The following is an 18,565-nucleotide window of genomic DNA, read 5'->3' on the forward strand; positions in this document are numbered from 1 at the left end:
CCTCGGAGCCAGCCATTTTCCATGTGATGAGGATGACCTTTCTTGTTGAAACAATTGGCTGGAGATCAATAGATTTCTTCCCTCGGCGCCCGCAGCTAATCGGATCATGGACACGGATATGCACACCGACGACGTTGTCGTGTCGACGACGCAGCTGCAGCACGCTGTCGCGGCCCAGCACATGGACGACGACATGGACATGGACGTCTCGGACGCGCCCTCGTTCCCGGCGCTGAGCGCGCAGGAAGCCGGCGGTGGCAAGAACGACTTTCGCCGTGTGCGCGTACCGGCGCATCGCTACACGCCGCTCAAGAACGACTGGCCCAACATCATGAAGCCGATCGTCGAGCACCTCAAGCTCCAGATCCGTATGAACACCAAGACGCGCTGCATTGAGCTCAAGAACAGCCCGCTGACGGAGGACGCCGGTGCGCTTCAGAAGGGTGCCGATTTCGTGCAGGCCTACATGATGGGCTTTGAGGTCCAGGACGCGGTCGCTCTTCTTCGTCTCGAAGACCTCTTCATCGACACGTTCGAGGTCACGGACGTCAAGATGCTCAAGGGCGATCATTTGAGCCGCGCCGTGGGTCGTCTTGCGGGCCAGGACGGCAAGACCAAGTACGCCATCGAGAACGCGACGCGGACGCGTATCGTGCTTGCGGACCAGAAGATCCACATCCTTGGCTCGTTCTCCAACATCAAGCTCGCCCGCGATGCGATCTGCTCGCTCATCATGGGCGCGCCGCCGGGCAAGGTCTACAACAAAATGAAGAACGTCGCCAACCGCATGAACGAGCGCTTCTAAGCTCTTAGAGAAGAATTGTTATCATTAATAAATACTGTATGTAATCTGCCTCTTCGGTCCCGCGACAACGGACTAAGAAACGGGCATGTGGGCGCCGGCTTTCGACGCCGCCAGCGGATGCACATACTACGTGCACACACGCACGGGCGAAAGCGTGTGGGACATCCCACCGGGCGACGAGGTGTCGGCGCCGGAGCCGCCGGGCGACGCTTGTGGACACGACGCTGCGACGTCGACGTGGCAGTTTGGCGGCGTTGATGACGACGGGCAATTCTTCTTTGTGCATACCGCGACCGGCGCTCGCGTCCGGCATCTTCCGTCCGATACTAATGCGGACGAAGAGACAACTGCAGTTGCCGGTGGTGACACCAGCCCTAGCGACACTGCGCTGCCCGAGCTCGCGAGCGGCGTCGATCCCGACGTGCACGCGTGCCTGGTGGCGCTGCTTCAAGGCGTCGAGACGCACTTGGGGCCGTGGCTGCGGCGCAAGCAGCGCAACTCCAAGGCGCTTCAACGTAGCAAGCAGCGGCGCGCGTCGCCACCGAAAGTGCGCACGCTGTCCACGCCGTCGCCGAACCAGCAGCAGCACGCGCCGCAATCGGACGAAATCGAGGTTGAAGTCGCCAAGATCCAAGCGCGGTTCGTAACGCGGCGCGCCCGCCTCGTCCAGAAAGCAATCGCAACCGAGCGCACGCGCGTTCGGCAGTTCCAGATGATTTGCGCCAGCACATGACACGCCGCCTCATGCACCGTGCGACCAACGGCCTCGACGTCCACGGCAAGATCCACCTCCAAGTGCCCGAGGTGGACGCGCCCAAGACTCTGTACGAGAGCGAAGAGCGGGTCGCGCTGCGTACTGGAGCGACACGGGCGCTGGAGCGGGTGTTTGTCCATATGGACCCGCACCAGAACGGCAAACTCAGTGCGTTGCACATTCTGTACTGCCTCGCAACCGAGCCGTAGGATCTTTTCGTCTGCTCTGCAAACCGATTGAAGGCTGCCTCGTAGGTGCCTCGAGGCCGCTGTGGCGCAGAGACGAGGCCTGCATTTGCTCGTGTCGTCGAGCGACATGCAGGCGCTCCTCCTCAATCTCGGTGTCGTCGACGTCGACATGTTTGTGTACTTTGTCGATGTCGCGGAAGAAATCTCCGAGCACATTCAGCACCTGAAAGCGGCGATTGAGGTCGCGGGCCTCGGCATCGTCGCGCCCGAACTCGCAACGTGGGAGAGCAGCCTCTCGAACGTCAAGACGCCCGAGACGATCGAGTACCCAAACAGAAAGCTCGTGCTGCTCAACCACCTCGTGCGCTCGTTCAGCCACGCCATGGTACACGGCGGGCGGCGTTGATTCGATGATCTCACGAGCGACGCGTAGGAGGCACTTCTAGGACAGCTGCAGCCTCTGCTCTTGCTCAGTCAAGAACTACCACCCAACGCGCCTCTTTGGGAGTACAACCACAAGCACGTTTACATTCAGCTATCGTCGAGCCTTCCGTTCTACTGCTGCATGTGTCGCCGCAACCGATTTCGACTCGGGAAACTCCGCCAATACCAAGACGAAGAGGCCTACCGGTATGGCCTCGATACTCTTGTTTGCTAGTATGCATAACAACACACCATGGAAGGCGCTCATGGGGGCGGCTCCTCGCAGACCGCATGGCCGACATTGAACAGGATCTCAAGGTCGCGATGGACCAAGCACCACGAGCCGTCGCCACCGTGCGGCACCGAGGCGATCCGCACAGGCTGCGATTCGCGCAACAACAAGGCGCGGCCGTCGCAGCGAGCGTCGTAGAAGACCTCGTCGCAGCTGTCGAGCTTCTGCACCGCGATATCAACGCGCCCAGTTGTCCAAGTCGGCATGACCACATCTTTATTCGGGACTCCAAGTGGCTCCTGCACAAGCTCACGCGAGCACGCGAAGAGGTAGAGCTCCAAGAATACGAACGCAGCTGGCTCTTTGAAGAAGACGAAGCAGCGCACGACGTACAACGACCCTTACCATCATGTTGTCTCGCCTCAAAGCCTGTTTGCTAGTTGATGGAGAACATCAAGGTCTCGATCGAGGCACCATTGGCCCATATCCAAGAGAGCGGACACAAGGAGTTTCTGCGGCTTTCCCACGCGTGTACGCTTCCGTCGATCTTCCTCCAGCGACTGCACTACGACCGGCTCTTGGCCGCGCGCCCTACGACGGGACAGCTCGTGCTGCGCATGTTTGATAGTGCGACCAGCACGTACTGCGTTCTCTACATTGCATCGTGCACGACGTCGCGGGAAGCGGCCTTTCTCGTCGAGACAGCGCAGTGCATGCAGGCGCGACTGAGCGAAACCAACCTCGTTGCTGTCCACCACGCCTTCTCGTGCGTGTACCAGCAGTTTGCAGCGATGAACGGCAACCTCAACGAGTGCTGGCCGGTCACGTTCGTCGCGCTCCAAGACTGCATCCTTGGTGAGTACTTGACGTCTGCGCCGTCGCCGCTGCCGCAAGCCGACGTGCTCTCCATCATGACTACGGTACGACGTCGTCTCGACTCCATTTTAGTGTGCCGCTAGGTGGCGGCAGCCCTGACGTCGCTGCACAGCCAAGGCATCTTGCACTTAAATTTAACGCCGTCCAACTTGTACCGCACGCGGGATGATCAGCTCAAAGTGGGTGGCCTCCTCCTCTTCAAGACACCGTACAGCGAGTCGGACGTCGCCGCAGGTATGCATCGAATGGCGCATTTGCTCGCACCGGCCATTGTGCCTCCGAACGACGACGCTGTCTCTGAAAAGACAGACATGTGGGCCCTCGGCTGCCTCCTCTACTACCTCATGACTGGTACGCACGCGGTTGAGATTGAGATGAAGATTGGAGTATATAGGATCCAATCACATGTGCAAACTCAAGCCGCTGTCGATCCTCATGAACGAGATTCCTCTGCGCTACGGCACAAGTCTCCGCACGTGCCTCCGCATGCTTTTGCAGCCGACGGCAAAGCACCGCCCGTCGGCCGCGGACATTTTCAACTTTCTATCGCTTGCGAGCCCCGACGAGGCGCCCAGTAGCATCCCGAGTCTTGCGCACAAAAAGAAATCGACCCCCGAGCTCGAGCCGCTGCGTCCTGTGTAGAGTGCCCTGACGATAAACACACACAAAACAAGGTGGGTTCCATCCGCGATCTCGACTTCTTAGATCGTGCTCTCGCCACAACAACGTGGCCATCAAACCAAAGACGTACTGTGCAACGTCGACACTTTGCCTGCGAAAAATGGAGCATGGTCTCTTATAAGACCCGCACTCACGTTACGACTAAATGCTCTGCATCGACGGTGCAGGCAAGGGTACCTTTGGTGCAGGCGGCGGAGGTTTCGCAGCAGCTGTCGTCGGTGACGCGGCGCTGGGGCCTTGTGCCCGATGCACCATCTGCAGCAACTCGCTGCGCTCCGTTGCGTTGGGCTCTTGCTTGGCGAGGGCTTCGGCGGCGGCAATCTTCTTAGCTTCCAAGCACGTCTTGACGACATGGCGCAGCGTGATCATGGGCTTTTGCGGCAGCATCCACAGCAGCAGTTCGCACTGGTCCATGTCGACGCAAGCGTGTACGGCGGTCCACCAAAACTGTTTGGGATGGACCCAGAACGTCTCGGCGAGCGCGACCGCCTCCACCATCAAGTTGGTTTGGAAGAACGGTGCGAGTGCCACGAGGTTGTAGATCGTATCCACGACGGAGCGGTCCAAGAAGACGCTGTCGTGCAGCTCGCTTTTGACGTCGACCGAGATGTGCAGCAGGTCTTGCTCCCAGCACAACTGCTTCTCGAGCAAGAGTTTGTGGTCCGTGACCGACTGGTTGTAGAAGATCTGCCCCGATGTTGGCGGCACGTTCGACGAGACGAGCGACGCGGCCAGCGCGAGCTTCTTGAGGCGACCATCGATCGTTGGCTCGCGATACGCGAGCTTTGCGGTGAGGGCACCTGCGCCAGATGCATCGCGTGCCTTTTGCTGCACCTTGCAAAGCAGCTCGAGGTCGTGCGACGAATCGTACTGATGCTGGCGCCAGAGCCGCTGGGCCCGCTGGCAGCCCGCGAGACCGTCCAGGAAAGCCTCTTGCGTGCTACATGACGCCTTGAAGGCCAAAATGGCCTCAAAGAGCGCATTTGTGTCGTGGTCTTGACGCGCACTGAGCTCGCGCATGCGCAGCTCCGACTCGGAGACTGCTCGCGCCGTGTCGACGGGCTTGATAGTCTTGGTGATCTTGACGGGTGCCGTCGGCATGTGGGCTGGCAGCGGCAGGAGCAGTGCGTGCTTCCTCTTGTCGTGCTCGTGGAGGCGCGCTCGGATCTCGGCGGCCGTCGGCGTCGTTTTGGGCAGCACTGGCCTTTTGGCCATCGCGACCTTGAGCGCGTCGTAGAAGGCGGCGATTTCATGGTGCGCCATGATGTGGCACTCATGGCCGTCGTCGTCGGACGACTGGAGCGCTCCCATCGCTGCAGGTTGTTGCGAGTATTTTTGGATCGCGAGTGTGGATGGGATCTGCGAGCGGTCACTCGTCGCGTCCCTCGAGCATCCGTTGCGGCCTCTGCTTTGGCGAACACGAATCACGCAGGACCTCGCGTGCGATCAAATCGAGATTGCACTTCTTCACGGTGTACAGGTGTCGTGGCCTGGATCCCCGAGATCCACTCGCATGGACGTGACATGGAGAAGCTTGTCGCGCAGTGCAATCTGTGGTTGATCAAACGCACCGGAATCCGCAAGGCGCAATGTACGAAGAGTTGTGCTTCACAAGAGACAAGCACCTTGGTGAAGCAAGAGCGTCTAAAGCTTGCGATATAAAGTCCCTCGAGTCAGCAAGCGCCAAATATCGATCTCCTCCAAATGGCTCTGCCAGTCATTTACACCTCCAATTTAAACTGTCGAGTCCCTCTGGAGTCTATAGTCGTCGTGAAAGCACTCCAAATGTTTGATTTCGTACAATAAAGCTTGCCAAATCTTCAATTGCGTACAACTAAGCTTGAGATCTATACGATCTGGCCTGTCATCGGGATGGAAACCACACGTTCTCGGTCTTGGTGTTGGCCCTGGTCATGGTGATATATTAGACCAATCCGATCGGCAGGACCTTTGCCAGTCGCATCGTTGGCAAAGACGTTGTGTGTTGCCGTTGCGCAGCTCGTATGATGCATGAGTATTTCGTTTTGTTATTACCCGCGCCAGCAACACACCATCAATCTAATACTCCTTGTCGCCGCCGTGCTGCACGACTTCGCCGTTGCCGTTGTACTTGAGCGTCTTGACCCAGTGGCTGTGACCGCCAGCCGCGTGCTTAAAGTGCACCGACGCCTTCTTGCCGTACTTCTTGAGCTTGTTCTCAACGTCGACGGGCAAAAAGTTGTGCGAGTACGCGATCTTGCCCTCAAAGTCCTCCTTCTCGGCGACGGGCATGACTTCGGTCGACCAGCCCTGGCGCGTCGCAAAGGCCACGGCCTCTTCCTTCGTGTTGAACTTCATAACCATGGCGTCCATCGGGTCAGCACCGCTCGTCCAGCCCATGAGCGGGTTCTGCCACGTCTGGCGCGTGCCAAAGCGGATCTCCCAGTGGTGCGTGTTGTAGTCGCCGCTCTGCATCTGGTTGCGGCACGGCATGTAGATGATCGCCTTGCGGCCCTTGGTCCACTCGCCGACAAAGTTGACGACCGAGCATTCCTTCGGGTGCGGCAGCGAGACCTCGCCGACGATCGGGTTCTCCCACGCCGACGCGTGCGGCGGGAGCACATCGTAGCGGCGCGCGCACTGCGTCTCCTGGATCTCCTTCATCAAGGCGCTGTCGTCGGGCTTCTCGTCGCCGGGCGCGGCCGAGAAGGCGCGGAAGGCCGCCACGGGCTTACGGGCGCGGGCCACCGTACGAAGCATCATCATCTCTTGATCTTGCGAAGGAATTTAGTGGTTTTGGCTGACTGCTCGTGTTCGTCCGTGCTTGCGTCACGCTCCGGACAGTATCCGGATGCTTCGCGCCAAGATGGCCATGAAGAAACAAGCCTTGTGTGAGAATCGTCATGGCGGATGCCATCGTCCATCAGTGATCGTCCATGCATATGCAGCTAGCTCATTCTGCTAGCTAGTATGACGTGCAAAGAACGAGTGTGCGAGTTGAAGCTGCCGTCAAGAGCGACGTCGACAGGTCGCAACATACTTGTGCCGGGAGGAGTTCGCTTAAGACTTCCAATATCACACACGTCTTGCTCGAGAAATAGCTGCGCGCTTGAGAATCTCGCTAGCAAACCTCGTTGCAGACGGATGCAACTCGACCTGCGCAATACACGCGTTGCTCTGTCGAAGACGCAGCTAATGCTAGCTTAAGAAAACCACAGTGTGAGGTACAGGGTACGTACCAGGTAGCGTCTCAATGGCAATGGCATGTCGACAGCGGCCTCGAGCTGGGTGCTTCTGGGCTTGCAGTCGAATTGCTTCTGTCTGTGATTGGATAAAATGGGTTGAATCAGCTCATCGTTTCAGCCAATGACCTTCCGCATACAACGATGATGCAACAACATCTTTTACGATGGCAAGCGTGCCGGAGCTCCAAGACGCGTTCGTCGCGGGCGACCTCCAGACTGCGCTGGACGGCAGCCGCACGTGGCTCACCGCGTCGCTGCACCTCAACCCTGACCTCATTGCGGCCTCATCGTCCCTCGGCCTTCTCTGCGCCGACATCAGCGTCGGCCTCGACGCGCCGCCGATGGACCAGGACCTCGAGGCCACCATCGCCATCTTCATGCAGTCCATTTTCGAAGTCAATGCAGTCAACGAACTTCTCTTGATCGCTGATGTTCTGCGCATCACGTCGCCCATTCCATGCGAGCTTGGGCTCATCTGGGCCTCGTTTCTCGCGGCAATGTCCGAGACCACCGAAGCCGACAAGTTCTTGACACGGACCCTCGAGACGCTGCGGGCGGGCATCCTGGCGGACCCCTTTCGGGCCGAGGACCTCACTGCTCTGTATGAGACTGCGTATGAGATCCTTGTCTCCAAGGTCTTCCTGGCCGACACGACTTGCGATGTGCGAGCGATCCTGCGGCGGATCGACGCGGACAAAGTGCTGCGCGGCAGTGCCAAGGCGTCTCTTGGTGAGCTCCTGGAATCGATCGAGGCACCGACGGTAGCGCCACAAGCGCCCTCAACAGCACCCTCGAAGGCAAACCGCTCGCCCCGCCCGTTGCCCGTGCGGACACCCGCCGCTCCGCACTCGGTGCTGACCGACACATCGACGCAAGTCATGATCGGCGCAGTTGCCGTCGCGGCCGTGTGCGCGATCAAGTACCGGTCGCAACTCCAAGCGTCGGCGCACGACGTCCTGCAAGCGCTCGGCGACATCAAGGGCATGCTGCTTGGGTAAGCCTCGCATGGATTTTTTTAAATAGACGCTTTTGCCGTACTACAACACTTTGGACGAGGTCGACATGCGCGGAATCAAGCTCTCGCGACGCGTGCGGCCGACGTTGCGCGCCGGCGTCGCTGGCGTTGGTGTCGCAGCGCGGAACACGACCGGATGAGACGACAGGCGGCGTTGGGGCAAGAGTGACCCTCCACGCGCGGTCTTGGCGGGCGCTGCCTCGCGCGCTTGGTTGCGTGACGGAGACTTGGCAGGCGTGGCCACCGACTTGGTAACCGAAGGTGGGGCCTTGGTGGCGGATGGAGGAGCTTTGGTGATGGATGGAGGAGCTTTGGTGATGGAGCGCGGGGTCATGGCTTGGCGCGGGGTCGAGGTCGCTCGAGGCGTCGTTGCCTGGCGCGGGGTCGTCGGCTGGATACGGAGCGTGCGCATGCGACTTAGCTCCCTCTCCATGTCCTGAACTTTGTCTTGCAATGCCTTCTTTTCGTTCTCGAGCTTCTCGATCGTTCGCTACAAAGGAGATGAGGGAGCTGTCGATGCGTGCTTCGTACGTGAAGTGAGTGAAGCTGCGGTGCGTCGGCCGCCTTGAGGCTGAGCTTCGCACGCTTGGCGTCAGCCAAGTGCTGGCTTGAGAACATCGCCGCGTCGATACTCTTGCGCTTCGTACGCACCTCGGCGAGCTCACGGCGCAAGGACGCGTTCTCTTCCTCGAGCTTCTCCGCGCGCTGAATGTGCGTCATGGCCGCCGTCACAACGTGCATTTTTGGGCGGATTTTGATGTTTTTGGCGCGGTTTGCATACCTACGACAGACGCCGTTGGTTTTGAGTCTCGACAGTTCAACGAAGGCGTACTTGAGCGTGTTGTGGCTCTCGTCGAACGATTTGTGCGACGGGTTGATATTTGCGATCATAATCAAGCGGCAGTCGCCTTCGAGCGAGCTCTACCCATTTGCATCTCAGTTTGTCTACACATAGTCGTCGATGGTTGCACTTTGAGCAAGTGGGTGAGCTTGCTGTCGCGGTACTTTGCGCGACTGATGGGGCGCACTTCCTTCAGTCGTGCCGACGGCTCGGACCGCCGACGCATCGCAGGCGTCGAAGAGAGCGCGTTGATAGCATTGGCGAGGGCCAAGAGTGACTATGGGAGCTCGATATCGGAGCCACACGGTCGATCAAGATACCTTGTTGATGTTGGCACCTTCCGTCAAGCGCGCACCCGAGTTTTCGGTCTTGCACGCTCGCTCGGAGCCCGCGAGATCGATGAGCGATAACTTGGCGCATGTCATTTCGGTGTTGGGACTGCTCTTCCGCATGAGGTCGACGGTCTTGTGCTTGACAGTGACTTGCAGCACCGCGTGCGACCGCGACGACACTGCATTCGCAACGGTCGACTCGGTGCGTCGGTTCTTGTTGCCCCTACAAACACCCTGAGAATGATCGTCGTTGGGTTGCAAGGGGTCGTACTGGCGAAGAATGTTGAGCACCTCGACAGCGCTTCGGACTTGGCGGTGCGCGAGGCCGCTCACATGAACAGCGCCTATGGCTGTGTTAGCTGGTTGCACGTAATAATACAGTCACGCCGTTGTACTCGTGTGCTCTCGCAGCTGCAGGTTGACACCCTTTGGGTCAATAAGGTCGCAGATGGTCTCGTTGTAGACCTCCAAATACGACACGGTGACCATCCACTCGGACGCGCGACCCTCCGTCTCCTGGACAATCTTCTCTTCTTTCTCGCGGAGACGAATCAGTCGAAATATATCAGAAAGCGACTGCGGAATGATGCCATCGACAGGCAGTGATTCCGGCTGCCCATCGTCGTCGAAGTCGTTCTCCGTGAGCTCGTCCAACGAGTGTCCATCGCGCTCAGAGCCCATCATCGTGTGCGTCTTTCCAGCGCCTGTCGCTCCATACCTACAGACCACTGAATCAAGCTTGCTCCTTACGCAGACCACGCTGTACGCAAAGATGGTCGCGTTGTAGCCGTCCAGGATTGTCGGGATGATGTTCTTGACTGTCCGCTCGTACACTTCGTCCTGCGTAGCCTACGAGTGCCACGCATGTTGAGTGCCATGGCTTGGCGGCGGTACGCGAGCCATACCTCTTCCGAGAACGCAATGTCGTATGCATATTCGTTGGACGACCCTTTCTGGCTCTTGAGATAACCGACTCGCGCAGCCTCCTTCTCGATGACGACGGTCTATACATGTGCCATGAGCGCATTAACCAGCGTCGATGGTCGCACCTGGTCGTTGGCAACGTGGCAGCAGCTCCGCTGGCCTTCTTGGAGCTCCTTCTCGGAGATGGGCCGGAGACGCACCGCGACCTACACGCATGCGACCATCGACGTCGGCTCTTCCTGACAGGCGTCCAAGTACGTACGATGACTTCGGGATGCTCGTCGGGTCGTCTTCGCTCGTCATGCTGCAGCCCGTCGTCGTCGCAACGGCCTTCCCAAGCGGTGCGCAATCCCGGAATGATCCCGCAACGCAGTAGATACTCACTCCATGTTTGTATGGTATACAACATGCCATATATATAGCGGATGGGTGTCCCAACCGAGCGCCAAACGTCTGTGCTACACGAAGTTTGTTTTCTCGTTACTGTCTCTATTGGCATCGGCCCCATACATTGTCGATGACGGTCAACGGCGCCATATCGCAACGCACCACACTGTGAGCAAATTAGGTCCGTAGGTCTGCTGTATGGTCTGGATCGCCCCGTCAGTGCACTGATTCGTCCCTGTTAAGAGGCACCCAACCACAGAGTAATTTTACGTGCATTATTGAGACGGTTTCGGTAATTGTGTGGAGGGTTGCGAGCCAGCTGGTGGCGTTCCAGTCGTTCCAATTTTGAAAATTCAAAACACAAAATCTCTGAAAGATACCGAGATTTGCGGGCGGGAAATCTCAACGACGTGTCATGTCCCGCGCAACAGCAGGTGTTAGCCCAAGAGGACAATGCCGCGCTTCACAAAGTAGAGCTTGAAGCTGATGTACGCGACGACGGGAAAGACGGCGAGGACACCCAACAGGATGAAGAAGAGCCCGTCGACATCTTGGAGGCTCGAGTTGAGGTTCATGCCAAAGGCACCCGTGACAAAGGTCGACACGTTGATAAATGTCGTGAACGACGTCAACGACAAGTCGACCGAGAGGAGCGAGTTTCGCGTTGCGTCAAGCTGCATCATGACGATGCTCTCGGTGTTCTCGATGTTGTTCATCGTGAGCTCGATGCGCGCTCGCTGGTTGTACATCTCCTAATCGCCACAATACGTTTGAATGCTTCTTCAGTCGCGTCATGGGCTACCTGCAAGTAGGTCTCCAAGAGGGCCTCTGCGCACTCCGAGTCGTAGCTCCAACTGCCATCTGGCAGGTAGCACGGCGTGTCCATCATCTAGGCGCATATCAGCTTGCTTGTGATGGAAAGGAAAACATACTTTGGTCAAGTAGAGGTAATGCAGCGTGTACTCGTCTTCAAGCGTCTCGATCAAATCCGATGCAACCCATTGACCTGCGCTCCAACTCTATCGCAGCTCATGTGTAGCGAGCCGATACCTGAGATTTCAGCTCGTTGAGAACGTTTTTGAGCGTCCGGAGGCGCTCGAGCTCCTTGGTTCGCACTTGCGACTGGGAGATTTTGTCCATGGCCGTTTGCGCGATCGGAATGACGCGGTCGCAGTCCACGGCAAGCATCCTGTCACAAAGCGTCTTCGATTTGAATCCAGACAAACTCAAAGGCGTACCGAACCATCGTGGCCAAAATGGCTTCTAGAGCGCTAGACACCGCGGCTTTCATGCAACCTCAATGTCAAATCATCTCGTTGTACCGAAACTCAAACGGCATCGACTTGGGGTCGTCACCAAAGATGGGCTCCTTAAAGTGTTGCTTGAGCGTCGAGATGAGCCCGTCCGCCCCGTCAGGCAGAAATACGTAGCAGCAGTTGCGGAGCACGACGCTTCGCAGCGGGTCTTTGCAAGCGTGTCACGCCACTGTCATGTGCGAGGCTGGCGTACCCGTGTTGATCAAGATGGCCTGCTTGCGAACAACGAAAGACGGCTCGTTCGAGATCGAGAAGGTGCTATCGAGCTTGCGCATGTCTCGGACGTGAATGCTCTACTCATTTCGACGCGATCAGGTGCCGGAAATCGCACAGCGGCAGTACCGCCACGTCACTGGTGCCAAAGACAGGCAGACCCAAGGACTTGCTTCGACGGCGAGGGTCGTTGCCTGGGATTGGCAACTAGAACACCCACGTTATTGAGAGACACCTGCGTTGGTGATGTACTTGGACTTGGTGGCGTTGGAACGACATGTCATTCGCGTTCGCTTGGACCATCTTGAGAACGTCGGCGCGCGAAATCTCTTCGTAGCTCATGCTCCCGTCGTCCGCGAACCGAAGCGCCTGCGCATGTTGAGCTTGAGTCCAGACGCTTCAAACCAGCAAAATGCATACCAAACGCTTGCCGTTGCGCGGAAGGGGCTCGGTGTTGTGGGCGATATCGCGATGGCGACTCGCGAGCATATCGGGCACGAGGATGAAATCGTTGGCGTCTGCCGATTTGGCTGCGGTCCGGCGGAAGCTCGGCGTCACCGCCTGCGCGAACGGCGTCGCGTCCATGCCACACGCGGGCCGAAATGAAAGAGTAACCTGCACCCGCCATGGAGGTTTCATGCAAAGCAAAGAAAGGCTTTCTTTACGAAACCTATCCCTATAATAATACCGAAGCAAAGTTCTCGCTGCTGCGATCAAGGCGATCAAGGAGGTGAGGACGATGTGATCTGGGGACTATTAGTACATACCAGCATGACGCTCCTTTGCAAATGCCAACGGCGCTGTACTAATGCACGTTCTCCATTTCTTTGACGAGACCACCGTCGTCGCAACGAGTCTCCGCTCGTCCTTTTTTACGGTTCCTGAAGACCTCGTTTTGCCGTTGTGAAAATGGCGCCAAACGAGCATTGGCCCGTTGATCCGGATGATATATGCGTATCCGGAAGATCGCAAAATCTTCCAGCCGAATATCGAATACCGCCATGGCCAGCACGCTCGAGGCGCTCGTCAAGCCGCCCGTCGACGCCGGCTCGTGGGTTCAAGTCCACGCGCGCTCGCTCAAGGAGATCGTCACCGTCGACCAGCTCCCGACGCGGACGACGTCGCGGCTCGCAGACGAGTCCTTCCTCAAGACCGGGCTGCAGGACGTACGCCCGTCGTCTCTGGCTCACGGCGTCAACCACTGCGCTCCTAGGTACTGCGCTTTGACGTGAGCGGCAAGGCGAGCCTCGTGCAGCTGCGCCGGTCCGACGTCCTCAAGATGACGCAGCAAGCGGCCATGGAGGTGCCATCGCCGCGGTCGGCCAAGGACGAGCACCTCTCGTCGCCACGCTTGAACGCTGGCATGGGCCTGCCCCACTCGGACGCGCAGGTTCGCCTCGTATATATATCATTGAAGCTCGATGCGGTGCGTAGCCCGTGCACATGCGCGACTTGCGCAAGCTCGACTATGCGTTCGTCGAGTCGTACGAGCCGTCCATTGTCGTGCGCAAACAAGCCATCTTGATCAACGCGGGCACGTCGCCTGGATGCACCATTGTGTAGTCATACAGGACAGTAGATCCGATTCGGTCCGTGATCATGCGCGAGTGCTGCTTGCTCTTCGTCCCCGACCCGCACCACGCGCTCGTGCACCTTTTGACCGAGCGCTTCCAAGAGCCGATCCACGACGAGGACTCGGAGATGCCATTTGAGTTTCGGTACACTGCACACTGTGCCTCTTGACTCACCGAGTGTATGTACATAGCGCCCTGGAAGCCATCCTCGCGACCGTCTGCAAGTACGGTTGCCGCCGTGATTTCTTGGTGTCGACACGAGAGCGTAGGTTCCTCGCCGACGACTTTACCAAGATGGCGCCGATCGTCAACAGCTCGCTCGAGCGACTCGCGAGCGCCCAAATGTCGTCCGGCGAGCTCGAGACGCTGCGAACGCTCAAGAACGCGATGAACGAATTCGAGTCCCAGGTGCCACGGCTAAGGATTGCACGTGGGATCTGAACGACGGGGTGTGCAAAGGTCAACGGGCTTCGCCGCGTGCTCATGGAGGTGCTGGACAATGAAGTCGACTTGCACTTGATGTACTTGACCCAAGTACGTCCATTCCTCTCGACTCTCATCGTCAGCGCGCAACCGTAGTTGTACCAAAACCCACGGATGCTCAACGAGCTCTGGACGTTTGACGCGGAAGAAGCCGAGTCGCTCCTCGAAGTGTACCTCCAAGTACGCTCATTTCTCAATGACATTATGCTGAGCGCAGACGGCAGGACATTCACTCAACCAAGACCAAGGTCGCGCTCATCCTGCATCGGATCCAAAACACAGAGAGCGTCGTCATGCTCAAGATGGACGCGGTGCGCAACTACCTCCTCACCGCCGACATGATCTTCACGCTCATCATGGTCTGCATGACCTTTGGCATGTTTGTCACCGCCGCCTTTGGCATGAACCTCACGTCCGGCCTCGAAGCGACGCCCGGCGCGTTTCTCACCGTCCTCGTCTCCACGATCGGCTTCTCGGCCGCGACGATCTTCGCCGGCATCGCGTTCTTCAAGAGCCGAGGAGTCATCATCTAAAACCAATTCCGTATTCATTCACCAATCGACTCCATACAGGCAAGACACTATTCAAGACCACACTACGGAGTTGGACGGTTCACTCCTCCGCGTCCGTCGACTCGTCATCCGACACCATTGCATCGTCCTCATCGTCCGTGCTCGGCGGTGACGCCTGCGCTTGCACTCTATCGTACACCGCCATGTGAGCCTACCAACAACCGGCAACCCAGACGTCGTACTGCGCCAAAAGGGCTTGGATCTGGTTTTGCTGGCGCCACATGACCAGTCGGTACTGGTCGCGCTCGGCCTCCGCCTTCGCAGCGCGTGTTTCGGCCTCTTCCCGTGCTGAAGTCTCCACTATGACCCCTTGTTGGTGAGCTTTTTCTTCGCCACGACGTACGCTCGAGGAGGAATCGCAGCTTCTCTGTCGTGCTACGCTCCGGGGCAAACCACGTCTGCGGCAGCATCCTACGACTCGCGTGAGCGTTTCCCGCGCGCCCACGACCGTACTCGAAGAGCCGCAGCCACACCATCGCGGGGAGTCGATCTTGCGCCGGATACAGCGCCGCAACCGCCTGGCGAAAGGCCCCGGGGTACTTGGCGTGCTGCTGCAGTGTCCACACTGGTGTCGACAGCTGTCAAGCGTCGAGTGCGATACCTCCGCACGTACCTTGCGGTGGAAAGTAGCAAACTTTGGCAGACGTGTTGTTGTCGTCCCGCAGCGGCGCAAAGTGCACGCCAGTCAAGACCATCTTGGTGCACGAGCCGTCTTCGCGCGACCGGATCTTGAGCAGCTTGTCGCCAAACGGACCCTACGCCTCGAGCTCTTAGACTGCATCAAGGCCCCAATGCACGTACGATTGCAATGCCCATCGGCTTGAGGAGGGCGTGGATCGTCGTGATGAGGCTCTCGGAAGCGCCCGCGCCAACGTAGATGCTGTGCGAGAGGTTCATACGTGTCCTGTGGGCAAAAACGTACCGGTCGTACTTGACGTTGTTGCCGCACTCCATGGTGTAGACGCTACCTTGCACGACGTGGGGCACGCTAAAGTCGTCGCTCGACTCTTCCAGCATGTCCGTCTCGTCGCGATTATTGTTGTTGTTGTCGTTGTCGTCGTCGTCATCATCGGCGGTTTGCATGACTGCATCGTGCGAAGCCGTCAATGGCAGCGTGCGTTGTGCTACGTAGGTTGCGCACGACTGCTGGCAGGCTGCGACGACAGTTGAATCAATTTCAAGCCCGTGGTTGATAGCATCCTGGCGGCCATAAGACCATGCAACAACAACAATGCATGCATACCTTGCCAATGATCGAGCCGACCAAGCACGAAAAGTACCCGCTGCCCGAGCCAATGTTGAGGAACGAAAGTCCGTGGAAGAGATCGAGTGCTTCCAGCACCTGCGCATAAATGTGCGGCGCGCTGCGTCGCCGTGAGCAGAACCCAATATCGAGTCGGCGACTACCTCAGGTGCATGGGGCCGACGCGGATCGGGTAGTCGTTGTATGCGCGCTCGACCATGGTCCGGGGTACAAAGAGGCCGCGGTCCACCGCTTGGAACGCCGCCAGGACAACGCCGGATTTGATCACATCATGGTCTAGCAGCGTGCTTGAGATGGATGCACGTGTGGCGCACCGCAGTACCTTGCAGCGCCAGCGCCAGCTCGTCGTTGGTCGCGCCAGACGAGAGCCAAGCCATCTCGACCCACTTGCCAGGTCGAAGAACGGCGAATGTTCCGTTGTCGGCGTATCTTTCTTGCCTTCGAACTTCGCACCGGCCACGATGTGCCACGACATGGCTCGGTTTCTACCCGTCGGACGCGAGCCGCCAACAACGTCTTGCAAGATGCATGACTGCTATCTACATGTGCGCTTGTTGCTACAAGGGCTTGGCCTGTGCCATTGCAACAGCTAGAGAGGACTGTCACCGACCACCGACGCTCTCTGACCGGTGTTTCCAACGGCTTTTGTGTCGCATTTCTCATACTGTGGACCAGTATTATTTCCCAAGATTCGAAGCTGCGACTGGCAACCGGCCTTTCTGCAAAGATATCGTTTTCGTCTGCGGTCGCCTAATGGCCGAGCACCACGCAGCGCTCAAGGGCTCGACGGCCATGAGCTACGGCTCGTTCGCGACCAAGGTAAGCATTATGACGCCGCATGGCTCCATCACCACACGCGTGGGTAGACGTCGTGGCTGGCAGAGCAGATCAACACACCGACCAAGACGCTGATCGAGCAAGACTTTTGCTCGAGCCACGAGCAGTGCATTGCATACGAAGAAGAGACGCCCCACTCGAAGAAGCTCGTTCGCCTCTTCTACTTGAGCTGGACGACAAAGCAAGCTCTGCGATAGGTTGTCAAGTTTGACGAGCATGGCGTCATGTCGTTTACCGAGCTGTCACGCGCCGACGTCATGCAGATCGTCCAGGAGCACTCGAGTCCCAAGCTCATTAGCAAGGTACAGTGCGTCATCACAACGCACCATGTCAATGTACTCTTGTTCCTAGGACGATACCAGCGAAATGCGACACGATAGCTACACCAAGCACTCTCGCCCCGTGCGCAAGCGGGCAAGCGTCAACATGGCCCCATCGGCAGTCTGCGAAGTGCAGGTTTGTCTGCATAGACTACCAGTTGTTTCGACGCTGGAGCAATAGGCACTGCACATGCGCGACTTGCGCAAGCTCGACCATACGTTTAGTGCGACGAACGAGCCTTCGATCGCGGTGCGGAAGCAAGTCATCTTGGTCAACGCAGGTGGCGTCTCGATGGCTTCGGGGCGCGTGGCACCATGGCGTAGATCCTCTGCGCGGCGTCATCATGCGCGACTGCTGCTTGCTCTTCGTACCCAACGGCGCCGACACGCTCATCCAGCTGCTTCGCAACAAGATGGCGCTTTCCAAGTCGGAGGAAGGCCACATTCACTTTGAATTCCGGTATACATCGTCATCGATGGGATGGCGCGTTGCATGCATTCATGACTAGTGCGCTCGAAGCTATCTTCTACTCAATCTGCAAGTACGTCGGCAATCTGCATTTCTCATTCGAGTTGCCAGCCTGGGGTGCTCTAGGATGCTGAGCTCGGACTGCGAGCGGCTAATCTCTGTCGTCTCCGAGGCACTGAGCCGCTTGGCGGGCGCGCAGCTCTCGTCGGGCGAAATTGAAGTGCTCCACATTCTTAAAAACAAAGTGAACGAGTTCGAGTCGCAAGTCACGGGCCTTCGACGCGTGCTCATGGAGCTGCTGGAAAACGAACAGGACCTCAAGTTGCTGTACTTGACCAAGGTACGTTTGCGCTCTCGACAGCGTTGGCATACCGTCGTCTATAGATGTATGAGAATCCGTACATGACCCGGGACATGTTTGCCTTCGACTCGGAAGAAGCCGAAGCCCTCCTCGAAGCGTACCTACAGGTGCAGAAATATGTACGAGGTGAGAGCTAAGAAGATGTCATAGGACATTCATTCGATGCGCGCCAAAGTCCGTTTGATCCAGCAGCGCATGGCCAACACGGAGAATGTCGTCATGCTCAAGATGGACGCGGTCCGGAACTCGCTTCTTTCGATCGACACGATGTTCGGTCTCATCATGCTCTGCCTCAACTTTGCCATGTTCGTCGCCAGCTCGTTTGGTATGAACCTTGTCTCTGGCTACGAGACAACGCCGCATCTCTTTTGGGGCGTCCTTGGCTCGTCCGTCTCGATCTCGATGGTCTTGATCCTCCTCGGCGTCCGCTTCTTTAAGCGCCAAGGCATTGCGCTCGTCTGAGGCAAAACCTTC

At 58.0% G+C, this 18,565-nt stretch overlaps 10 protein-coding genes across 10 annotated transcripts; 5 read left to right on the plus strand and 5 right to left on the minus strand.

Annotated features, from left to right (window-relative positions):
- The first annotated feature begins 27 nt into the window (after positions 1-27).
- Positions 28-855, plus strand: SPRG_02415 (hypothetical protein). Its single transcript, XM_012340991.1, has one exon. It carries the CDS (start codon positions 107-109, stop codon positions 803-805), a length of 699 nt encoding a protein of 232 aa, XP_012196381.1. The 5' UTR covers positions 28-106; the 3' UTR covers positions 806-855.
- A 24-nt stretch (positions 856-879) lies between these two features.
- SPRG_02416 (serine/threonine protein kinase) lies at positions 880-3,942 on the plus strand. The gene is made up of 8 exons (XM_012340992.1): positions 880-1,502; positions 1,532-1,764; positions 1,814-2,132; positions 2,181-2,377; positions 2,431-2,791; positions 2,843-3,322; positions 3,362-3,629; positions 3,673-3,942. The coding sequence occupies exons 1-8, from the start codon at positions 891-893 to the stop codon at positions 3,918-3,920; spliced, it is 2,718 nt and encodes a 905-aa protein (XP_012196382.1). The 5' UTR covers positions 880-890; the 3' UTR covers positions 3,921-3,942.
- A 158-nt stretch (positions 3,943-4,100) lies between these two features.
- On the minus strand, positions 4,101-5,275 carry SPRG_02417 (hypothetical protein; the record flags this gene model as incomplete). The annotated part of the gene is made up of 1 exon (XM_012340993.1): positions 4,101-5,275. Exon 1 carries the CDS (start codon positions 5,268-5,270, stop codon positions 4,101-4,103), a length of 1,170 nt encoding a protein of 389 aa, XP_012196383.1. The 5' UTR covers positions 5,271-5,275.
- Positions 5,276-5,946: 671 nt separating this feature from the next.
- SPRG_02418 (hypothetical protein) lies at positions 5,947-6,727 on the minus strand. Its single transcript, XM_012340994.1, has one exon. The coding sequence runs from the start codon at positions 6,702-6,704 to the stop codon at positions 6,018-6,020; it is 687 nt and encodes a 228-aa protein (XP_012196384.1). The 5' UTR covers positions 6,705-6,727; the 3' UTR covers positions 5,947-6,017.
- A 605-nt stretch (positions 6,728-7,332) lies between these two features.
- On the plus strand, positions 7,333-8,234 carry SPRG_02419 (hypothetical protein). The gene has a single exon (XM_012340995.1). It carries the CDS (start codon positions 7,348-7,350, stop codon positions 8,179-8,181), a length of 834 nt encoding a protein of 277 aa, XP_012196385.1. The 5' UTR covers positions 7,333-7,347; the 3' UTR covers positions 8,182-8,234.
- On the minus strand, positions 8,221-10,598 carry SPRG_02420 (hypothetical protein; the record flags this gene model as incomplete). Its single annotated transcript, XM_012340996.1, has 12 exons — positions 8,221-8,688; positions 8,730-8,979; positions 9,031-9,119; positions 9,170-9,212; positions 9,255-9,316; positions 9,360-9,594; positions 9,643-9,721; positions 9,767-10,089; positions 10,138-10,220; positions 10,277-10,375; positions 10,421-10,501; positions 10,554-10,598. The coding sequence occupies 12 exons, from the start codon at positions 10,596-10,598 to the stop codon at positions 8,221-8,223; spliced, it is 1,857 nt and encodes a 618-aa protein (XP_012196386.1).
- A 521-nt stretch (positions 10,599-11,119) lies between these two features.
- On the minus strand, positions 11,120-12,796 carry SPRG_02421 (hypothetical protein; the record flags this gene model as incomplete). The annotated part of the gene is made up of 10 exons (XM_012340997.1): positions 11,120-11,434; positions 11,485-11,571; positions 11,615-11,701; positions 11,733-11,871; positions 11,921-11,953; positions 12,005-12,146; positions 12,192-12,291; positions 12,341-12,418; positions 12,464-12,580; positions 12,632-12,796. The coding sequence occupies 10 exons, from the start codon at positions 12,794-12,796 to the stop codon at positions 11,120-11,122; spliced, it is 1,263 nt and encodes a 420-aa protein (XP_012196387.1).
- Positions 12,797-13,208: 412 nt separating this feature from the next.
- Positions 13,209-14,823, plus strand: SPRG_02422 (hypothetical protein). The gene is made up of 9 exons (XM_012340998.1): positions 13,209-13,377; positions 13,425-13,601; positions 13,646-13,745; positions 13,791-13,929; positions 13,977-14,009; positions 14,055-14,193; positions 14,245-14,319; positions 14,365-14,448; positions 14,493-14,823. Exons 1-9 carry the CDS (start codon positions 13,213-13,215, stop codon positions 14,799-14,801), a joined length of 1,221 nt encoding a protein of 406 aa, XP_012196388.1. The 5' UTR covers positions 13,209-13,212; the 3' UTR covers positions 14,802-14,823.
- Positions 14,824-15,421: 598 nt separating this feature from the next.
- Positions 15,422-15,794, minus strand: SPRG_02423 (hypothetical protein; the record flags this gene model as incomplete). Its single annotated transcript, XM_012340999.1, has 2 exons — positions 15,422-15,595; positions 15,642-15,794. 2 exons carry the CDS (start codon positions 15,792-15,794, stop codon positions 15,422-15,424), a joined length of 327 nt encoding a protein of 108 aa, XP_012196389.1.
- Positions 15,795-16,857: 1,063 nt separating this feature from the next.
- On the plus strand, positions 16,858-18,554 carry SPRG_02424 (hypothetical protein; the record flags this gene model as incomplete). The annotated part of the gene is made up of 10 exons (XM_012341000.1): positions 16,858-16,923; positions 16,971-17,090; positions 17,139-17,243; positions 17,293-17,397; positions 17,443-17,542; positions 17,586-17,721; positions 17,771-17,803; positions 17,857-18,070; positions 18,115-18,198; positions 18,242-18,554. The coding sequence occupies 10 exons, from the start codon at positions 16,858-16,860 to the stop codon at positions 18,551-18,553; spliced, it is 1,275 nt and encodes a 424-aa protein (XP_012196390.1). The 3' UTR covers position 18,554.
- Between the last annotated feature and the right edge of the window lie 11 nt (positions 18,555-18,565).

This window comes from Saprolegnia parasitica (assembly GCF_000151545.1).
Source record: "Saprolegnia parasitica CBS 223.65 unplaced genomic scaffold supercont2.6, whole genome shotgun sequence".
NCBI lineage: Eukaryota > Oomycota > Saprolegniomycetes > Saprolegniales > Saprolegniaceae > Saprolegnia > Saprolegnia parasitica.

Excerpts from the sequence above, each read along its gene's own strand:
- SPRG_02415 (XM_012340991.1), top strand. The coding sequence starts at position 107 with ATGGACACGGATATGCACACCGACGACGTTGTCGTGTCGACGACGCAG.
- SPRG_02416 (XM_012340992.1), top strand. The coding sequence starts at position 891 with ATGTGGGCGCCGGCTTTCGACGCCGCCAGCGGATGCACATACTACGTG. Across the intron at positions 1,503-1,531 it reads TCGCAACCGAGCGCACGCGC|CACATGACACGCCGCCTCAT; the intron begins GTTCGGCAGTTC and ends GATTTGCGCCAG. Across the intron at positions 3,323-3,361 it reads TGCTCTCCATCATGACTACG|GTGGCGGCAGCCCTGACGTC; the intron begins GTACGACGTCGT and ends GTGTGCCGCTAG.
- SPRG_02418 (XM_012340994.1), bottom strand. The coding sequence starts at position 6,704 with ATGATGATGCTTCGTACGGTGGCCCGCGCCCGTAAGCCCGTGGCGGCC.
- SPRG_02419 (XM_012340995.1), top strand. The coding sequence starts at position 7,348 with ATGGCAAGCGTGCCGGAGCTCCAAGACGCGTTCGTCGCGGGCGACCTC.
- SPRG_02422 (XM_012340998.1), top strand. The coding sequence starts at position 13,213 with ATGGCCAGCACGCTCGAGGCGCTCGTCAAGCCGCCCGTCGACGCCGGC. Across the intron at positions 14,010-14,054 it reads ATCCTCGCGACCGTCTGCAA|GTTCCTCGCCGACGACTTTA; the intron begins GTACGGTTGCCG and ends ACGAGAGCGTAG. Across the intron at positions 14,449-14,492 it reads TCCTCGAAGTGTACCTCCAA|GACATTCACTCAACCAAGAC; the intron begins GTACGCTCATTT and ends CGCAGACGGCAG.